Source organism: Poecile atricapillus, chromosome Z, assembly GCF_030490865.1.
Source record: "Poecile atricapillus isolate bPoeAtr1 chromosome Z, bPoeAtr1.hap1, whole genome shotgun sequence".
Taxonomy (NCBI): Eukaryota; Metazoa; Chordata; class Aves; order Passeriformes; family Paridae; genus Poecile; species Poecile atricapillus.
In genome coordinates, this window is record NC_081289.1 from 24,768,721 (window position 1) to 24,777,541 (window position 8,821).

The 8,821-nt window shown below is 41.9% G+C and overlaps 1 protein-coding gene across 2 annotated transcripts; it reads left to right on the forward strand.

The window, feature by feature from the left end:
• Positions 1-207: 207 nt before the first annotated feature.
• Positions 208-8,151, forward strand: LOC131573761 (GTP-binding protein Rhes). Of its 2 annotated transcripts, none has more exons than XM_058827991.1 (3): positions 208-657; positions 4,059-4,359; positions 5,827-8,151. In XM_058827991.1, exons 2-3 carry the CDS (start codon positions 4,089-4,091, stop codon positions 6,354-6,356), a joined length of 801 nt encoding a protein of 266 aa, XP_058683974.1. In that variant the 5' UTR covers positions 208-657; positions 4,059-4,088; the 3' UTR covers positions 6,357-8,151. The 2 variants fall into 2 exon arrangements, with proteins under 2 accessions (XP_058683974.1, XP_058683973.1); XM_058827990.1 differs by having other exon boundaries at positions 4,080-4,359.
• Positions 8,152-8,821: the final 670 nt, after the last annotated feature.

An 8,821-nucleotide genomic window follows, 5' to 3' on the forward strand; every position in this document is an offset into this window, starting at 1 on the left:
GGGAAGGAAAAATATTTAACTGGCAAATATAAAGAAAAGCCCCTTCTATCCTAGAGAGAGAATATTTTAAAGCGAATCTCAGACCAGAAGAAAAGAAGCTCGTGGGGAGGGATGAGCCAGATAAGATCTGGGGAAGCATAGAGTCACCGCAGACAACTTCCATGCCTACCCTGATCTTTCTGCAGAGGATCTGAGGTGTCAGAGAGGCAGGGTGGGCCAGCTGCATGCACCCACTAGCCTGCACGAGTAGGTGCTGCTCCTGAAATTCTTTCCCCATAGAAGAGCCTACAAAGTACAGCTTGCAAGAAAAAACAGTGTGAGTTGAAGAGACTGTTTCCCATTTTCTTGAACTGAGCCTCGAGGAAAGAGCTCATCTGCCCAAAGGGAAAAACTGTCACCAGTTCTGAGATTCTTCTTTAGCTTATGTCGGTTGCCTGATCCCGTACATATGCCTATGGGGGAATGCCCTCTGGAGTCCTGCAGTCCTTCCCAATCCTGCTAAGTTCTTGGGAAATACTGGAGAAGAACTGAGCCCAGAACAAGCAACGTGGGATCCACAGAACAATAGCCTTTTACAACAGCAGCCACCTCTGATTAAAATTATCAGCTTCAGCAGACTGCACCGAGACCCAGGACTGCTACTCCTAGGAAAGAAAGGTAAGAAATCAGCACGGAGTTTGCGGTGAGAGTAGGAAACAAACATCCCATAGGAGTGATTTTGGAGTGCATGAAAATTACAGGGACACTAGTAGTGATTAAGAAGTGACAGGTCTGTTATGCATGATACAGTTTGTGTCTGCCTATGCTCTTTTTAACTGGGTGCAGTGATTAACACTGTGGTGGCAACAGAGACACAGCAGCTGAAGACAGAGGAGTGCAAGGGAGGTAGTTCGGAAGTCTGTTCATGAATGGGGAGTGGTAGGGAGAGCATACACCCTGATGGGAGGATGGAAAACTAAGGTGCAATAGCTCTGGGCAGGTTGAATAAAGAATGTCTTCCTTAGGTATCTCCCTATTGGTGCTCAGGCTCAAATTTGCAGTACCTTACCGGCATTCAGACAGGCACTCTCCAGAGCATACAAAAACAGGTTCATTGTCATTCATTCCTATGCCTGCCTATAAAAAGAGAAGTAGTGGTTAGCAGATAGAGAATAACACAGGGAGTCAAGAGAAATGGGGTTTAATGTTGATTTTGGATTGTGGTTTCAGCTCTTTCTGAGCAAATGAGCTTTTCCCTTTATTTAGTGTTATTTAGAGATAACATTAATTGCCTGTATTTCAAAAATTTCAACATTTTGAAATCCCTTCACTGTACCAATATAATATACTAATATAAACTTTCTAGCATCAAGCCAGTACATAAAGCAGAAGGTACCACTGGGAATTAATCTATGCTTAAGTATTTAATAAACTAGAAGGAAAATATGTAGATTAAAGCCAGCTGGAGGTTGTTTGTCTCCTCATTCTCTTCTGATTGATTTTGCTTTACTTAGTACATGAACATGTGGTCTCTCCCTGTTTCCTTTCTTCTGTCTTTAATCTTTTTCACTGTATGAGCCCCTGTGCTTCCCCTTGCCTCTCCTGGGTGTCAAGGCTGAAGTTTCATTCCTTTTCTGAGGAGGAAAGAAGGCAGACTGTGTTGAACTAGAGAAAAACTGGACTGAGGGGATCAGAAAGCTCAAATGTAAGCTCCCAGTTCAAAGGCACATTCTGACTAAGGTTTGCAGCAGAGGTGATGAGTAGCAACTCCACAAATCAAAATGCTGAAAAACATATTTTGACTTTGAGTGAAATGAAATGCAATTAAGAAAGCACAGGAGTCTTGACTGAATGCCTTGACAGGTGGAACAAGGACAGTATAAAGTGATCAGGTCAGTCAGCACGCATGTTCTGTACAGGACATAAAAGGCATTCACCCAAAATGGGTAACCGTGCTCTCTCCCAGATGCTTTTGCACCGAGTTGTAGAGAACTGCTCTCTAGCAGATGTAAGTCACACAGGCCACTTGCCCTCATGCAACTACACTGGTCCATCATGGCCCGAAGAGCTGCCTCACCTCTAGGTGCTGGTTCTAGACAGTAAAGTTTGTAGTTTTTACAACTCATATATTTCCCTGCTCTTCTCTGCCAAATAAATAAGCCTGAGAGGGTGAAAGGAAGCATTTTTTTGTCTACCCATGGATGCAAAACAGTACTGGACTGGCTGTGTGGGATAGAGTACATGGCAGTGTTTCAGAGACTGAATATGGTACTTCTGCAGTATTGGAGATAGGTCCTGCGGTAAACAAAACAGAATCCAGTTCAAATACCAGCTGTGCTCCTTGCTGTCATTTTTGCCACAGTAATCCCAACAGTACTGTAATTCTGCATGTGTGTGTCCATCCAAAGTTGTGTTCTGGCATTAATCTGCCTCTAATATTAGTCTGTCCTACCCTCTGAATGTGATTCAGAGTGTAAGCTACTCTGAGGAGAACATTGCATTTTCTTTTGTTCATTAGGTAGGTCTGAATATGCCCTTGTTGTGCTGCAAATTATAGCAATAACAATAAATAGTCATGTTTTGCTTTTTGTTTCCTTGGGCTATAGCACAGAGCTTGTAATGATGCTGGATCAGAATTCCAGAGACTTCTTTATTTAGCAGTGACTGTATCGTCACTGCTGCTTTGGTGCTCAGCACACATTAAACAAAGTAAAGTATTTTAAGCTCTTCCCTGAGATAATTGTCAGCTACATAAAAGCTTGGGAGTTAAAAGTCACTCAAGGGAAAGATAGAAATCCAGATCTGGACCCAGAAATGATCTGTCAGTGTACATAAAGTACTTGCATTGCAATATAAATAAACAACACTTAAGTTAAATAAATGGCACAGTGGGAACTTGATTATTCTTTAATAAGAACCTAGTAACCAAAATAAACTCTGTCCAAAGTGTGCCTCCTTTTCCGTAACAGTCAGTTTTCCCTACACAGACACTGTATTTTTCTTTCAGCACACAGTTCATTTGAACAGGTATATGAAAAAGGTCTGAGCAGCACTTTTTCTTTCCGACCAAAGTTTCCTGCATCTGAGCACTATATCAAAATGCAGTCTCCAGGGCCTCTAGAATCATTTTAGATGTCATGGGTTGGAAATCTTGTCTAATAACTATTTAAGATGGCTGTCTTTCATCTTTTCTCCTCCTTGTACGCAGCACTGGTGCTTAGTAAAGCCAGTGGCACCCACAACATCTGTATATATAAAGACTGGAATTCCTAAAAAAATCTGTTCCTGCAGTTCCACCCATTGACAGCCATCCTGCTGCAACAATGATAGTTTGCTTATAGGGAGTTCCCACGCTACCAGTCCAAACAGCAGAATTAAAATCTGGTTTCTAAAAGGTCACTGGAGGCACAGATCTTTGAATTTATCACCAGCCAGTGCTATTTTGTGGCTCACGCTCCCTGCATCAGCAAAGAATATTGCATGGGACCAGCTATTTAAAGTTACTGAGATATCTAGCTTGCTGATGTTAAGCATGATTCCTGTTTCTGTCTGACTTTTGGCTGATCTCAGAAAATTAGTATTATGGGCAGCTCCTATTTAGGCAGCCAAACAGAGTGATCTAGGTTCTAATGGCAGCTGCAGTGGCTGTAATATATTGGGGAATGTGACCTCTGTGTTTATATATCTAAATGAGAACCAAGTTCTAGTGAAAAATCTGGTAATTTGTAAGTGACACAGATGGTGGGAAGGAACCTGGTGTCTCAGCTGAAGTGCAGCTGATAAATTCAGCCCTTAATGTTTAAATGTAACAGCAAATTACAATTCAAAAGCATGTTATGTTCAGTGTAAATGCCCTCGTTTTTATATTACTTTAAAAGAAAAGAAAGAACAACAACAACAATAAAACAAAACCCACTCCCTAAAAATGAGGTTGAAAAAGTTTAAGCATTTCCAGTGAAAAAAATTCTGTATGGACCTTGATTACTCTGCTCAGCTATGCAGGACTATGCTCTTTGGCAAGCTTGTGGTGAGAATCTGCCTTATTTTACCCTCCATTTGGTTTCTGATCTTTCCTCCAGCTCTGCTATTTCCTCTTTCAGGACCAAGCAATGATGAAGACTATGTCTGGTGGAAACTGCAACCTGAACGTGCCGGCCAAGAACTCATACCGCATGGTGGTTCTGGGAGCCTCCAGGGTGGGGAAAAGCTCCATCGTCTCACGCTTCCTCAATGGCCGCTTTGAGGATCAGTACACTCCCACCATCGAGGATTTTCATCGCAAGGTCTACAATATACGGGGGGACATGTATCAGCTGGACATCCTGGACACCTCTGGGAATCACCCTTTCCCTGCCATGAGGAGGCTTTCCATCCTAACAGGTGAGAAAGTCAGGGGGAAGGTCATAAGGATAGATGTTAACTTGAAAAGTGTTGCCTGGAGATGACTGGTTTTTGGGAGATAGCTAAAGTGACTGCTTGATTTGCTGCAAGATGCATTTCTATAGAGAGATATTTCCTGGCTGGTGTGTCCACAGCACTATAAGGAATGCATTAGCCACAGTGGAGAAGTCCAGTGGGTGAAGGTCTGAAATTGAGATATTCCCTTATCCATTTACCTTTCCCTCCTGCTTTATATTTTTATTGAGGTCACAAATAAATGTCTGAATGCAATTCTGTGGGGATAAAGAGCAGAAGAGGGAAAATTAGGCACACACACAGTGAAAAATAAATATAAAATGCACAAAAAGGGAATTCTAACCAATAATGTCCCAAGGATGTTTTTATTCCTGAAATTTCCAGCCTGATTTCCTTGATTTAATATTCCAGTAGAGGGACAGCTTTACACCCTTTCTCCTTAGTCTGCATCTAATCAAATGTATTTAAACACAAAAGAAAGGGAAATGGTGAGATTATTTTGCATCTTCTCACTGTCAAGCTGTTCCTGTTGTGGGCTAAAATATATAATTATAAAAGTGACAGTAGATGTACATTCAGCCACAGCTCACAACAAACCTTCTTTCTGGATTCACTATCCACTTTTCTACCTGGCCAGTGAAACATGACATTCACATCTGACAAGGCTACAATCCATATTCACTGAGGTCCTAGGACCATTTTCTAGTATGCAAATGTGAGCTTTAGTCCCTGAAAGCTCACTTAGCATGTGCCACATGAATGTGATTCAACAGACAATGATTTGCCTTATTTTCTACTTGCAAAAGGAACTGTAAGTTGGGAAATGTCAAAAGGAGATGCCAGGGAATGTGTGTCATTTATATATCAGGTTTTTTTCATGGTCTGCTTCTCTTGAGCAAATGCAATGACAGCAAAGCAGAGAAACCTCTTGTTCCTGACTTGGGTGTTCAGGACTGATTAGCTGTAAACCTTCAGTTCAGGTGTTGCTTCATGTGTTGTGTAATCAAGGGGTTAAGGATGAGTGTCTACCAGCTCTCCACTCTTTCTGGTGTCAGAACAGGATGTGTTTTACACAGAGATACAAATGAAAGGAAGTAAAAAGAAGAGCAATGCAGCGGAGCTGAGATAGAAACATATTTATGAAAGAGATAAAAACAGGCAATAACTTTCAATCCCAGTGCAAACTAGGAATGCAACTGGGTAGGACTGGAGTGACATCATAGCCAAAAGTCTTTTCCATAGCACTACAGAAAAATGTGGGGAGTTGAATCAGAAGAACTAAAGTACAGTTGAGTGAATAGGTGCCAAAGGACGAAGCAAAAATATATGGGGAGGAGATGGAAATAAAAGAATTGCTTTTTTAAAAGTCCCTCCTCTGAAACTGGTGTGACCCACAAGCCCTTACAGTAGCTTTTTTTTTTTTAATTGCAGGGGATGTTTTCATCCTGGTGTTCAGCCTAGATAACAGAGAATCTTTTGATGAGGTCAAGCGACTCCAGAAACAGATCCTTGAGGTCAAATCCTGCCTGAAGAACAAGACCAAGGAATCAGCTGACCTCCCCATGGTGATCTGTGGCAACAAAAACGACCACAGTGAAATTTTCCGCAAGGTACGCACTGATGAAGGTGAGAATCTTGTCTCCAGTGATGAAAACTGTGCTTACTTCGAAGTGTCAGCCAAGAAGAACACCAATGTGGATGAGATGTTTTATGTCCTCTTCAGCATGGCCAAGCTACCTCATGAGATGAGCCCTTCCCTGCACAGGAAAATCTCCATCCAGTATGGTGACACTTTCCAACAGAAATCCTTCCGGATGCGCCGAGTCAAAGACATGGATGCCTACGGCATGATCTCTCCCTTCGCTCGCCGGCCAAGTGTCAACAGTGACCTGAAGTATATCAAATCAAAAGTTCTCAGGGAAGGTCAGTCCAGAGAGAGAGAGAAATGCACAGTCCAGTGAAGGAGGCTTGCACTTCTGTCTGAAGAAAACATCCACACGCAGTGCCTTAAAGAAAAAACGGTCTGTGGAAGCAAAGAACGGGCTAGTGGGGTTTATTAAGAAAACCCAACATGGAGAAAGGATAACTTCCTGTGGATTCTGCTGAGTCACAAATGTAAATAACATCATCCTTGAAGATGACTGGGAATGATCATACACCTGAGATACATTTGCATTCTTTTGTCTTTGTAATGTAGCTCCTCTTCATTCCCCTTTTTGTTTGAAAAATACAGTCCTGAGAAGTAAAGACATTTCAAACTTATCGTTAGAAAGAAAATCGATCAAAAATGCACAGAAGGCATTGACAGTCACCCAGCATGCAGCTCTTGCTAAGAGAGAGGAGGTTATGTGTGTGTGTGTATATCTCTGTGTGCCCATGTGCACGTGTGCACGCATGTGTGGAGCTCTCCTTTTAAAAACTGGGACTTGCATTTCAAAGGGCAGCAGTCTTAACTGAGCATTCCCAGATTGGGAGTGGACTCTATATGTGGATGCATGACTTTCACTCACTTCTGAGGGCACCTGCATTAAGAATTGATTTTATGTTTGTTGGGACAGTTACCATTTGACATTGACATGAATGTTGGTTTGTATTAAAGATTTTATTTGGGATTTGTTGGGTTTTTTTATTATTTGGGGGTGGGTTTTTAGCAAAATCAGATGGCAAGTGCATTTGATATTAAACAGTGTCTGCTTTCTACCAGTGAAAGGTGGTTTTCCTCTGTAACACTTTCTAAGATGTACATTGATTGAAAGTGAAATTATTCTGCAAAAAGCCAATGCATTTGGCTGCTTTGCAAGCTTGATGTGATGTTGTTTCTCAAAGCAGCCACACCAGTTCTGAGTATCATAATACAAATGCCACTCCTTTCCTTGCTGGCCACTGGACTAATGATTCCTTCCTCTGCCTGTATCAGCTGAGAGTGGCCACACTTATATGTAGAATGAGACCACTTCAGAGCCAGGATTGGATTATTTTTCAAATATAAGAACTGAATGGTTATAGGGCCAGCTCCTTTATATTTCTTCTGCTGACATGCTTCTAGTAATTTTGTTCATAGTTTCCCTCACTGTCCAGTAAAGGTTGTCTTGATGGAAACATTTGCTCTGCAGAAGTCCTTCAGAACAGAAGCTTTGTCCTGGTTGTTCAAACAGGATTGAACTGACTGGTCAGATAAATCTGGGGCTGTCCATTCACTTCTTTCCTTTCTCAGCCCAGTACAGGCATCCTTATCTTCACCTCTCTCCCAGTGCTGCTTCTAGCTCTGTTGTTTGATGAGCCCCTGTACGCCCTCAGAGTCCAATGTATTCTCTCAAATGTGAGCTTGCCACTCTTGCTGACTGGAATGAGCTGTGTACACACATATCTGTGGGCAAAGCATGGCCCCAAGACAGGAAACAACAGTAGAATATATATGTTATATATACCTCAGAAAGACCTTTGGATATATTGTCCTTCCCTCACCCTCAAGTTCTGTGTTTGGGTACATCTGCCTTGCTGTGTCCTAGGCAGAGCTGTGAGCTAGTTTGTGCTATAATTTGACAGGAAACCAAGAATGATGATTGTCTGTAAAAATTAGCCTCTGGGATTCAAAATCCCATATTCATTTATCAACTCCACCCTTCATTGGTACTGTATTGGTAAAAATACACTGTTCTTTTATTCCTGTTGCCAGGGCAGCACCTTTCTGACCATGTCTCCCTCCCTATCTATAAATATGTACATGGTTTATGATTAAACCTGATTTATTTATTAGCTGTGTCCTGGTTTGGTTTTGGTTTCTTTTTAGTTTTAATTTCTCCAAGAATAATGAGGAAGGCTCTGTATTTATGTTGTGCAGATATATCTAGGTAAGTGAGTTCTGGGTTGAGAGTCCTGATAAGATCTCCTGTAAGTTCTGGAAGAGCCTTTTATGTCCTCCAGACACCAGGGGCTACATATTTGCATGTTTGGAACAGAACTGTGTCTATATCCAGATCTATCTATCAATCATCTTTTTGACCACTAACTTATATATACAGATATCTGCAGAGCAGACAGTTACTTTTCCTTATGCTGCCTCCAAAATGAGAGAACAACTCTCTCTTCCCTTCACAGAGCTGACATGTTGATCCCTGGTGCAATTTAACGTGGTCTCTGCAGAGACATCACTGTTTATGTCCACAATATCTCCAGGTTACCATCGGTACCTCCCAGTTGTGTGAGTCCTGGTCCCTCTGAGCACATCCTCACCACTCCACAGACTCCCCACCCAAGTGTGTGACTATGATACATATATATATGTATGTGTATGATCAGGCTCTGGGACTCATGTAACACAAGGTTTTGGAGGGGGTTTGAAGGTGGAGTGAGAAAGGCATAAGTAATGGATATTGGTTGGGCTAAGGGACCCTGGGATACTAAATGAGAACTCCTTGCACTATAA

Coding starts and splice junctions, on each gene's coding strand:
- LOC131573761 (XM_058827991.1), top strand. CDS start 4,089: ATGATGAAGACTATGTCTGGTGGAAACTGCAACCTGAACGTGCCGGCC. Junction 4,360..5,826: donor GAGGCTTTCCATCCTAACAG/GTGAGAAAGTCA, acceptor TTTTAATTGCAG/GGGATGTTTTCATCCTGGTG.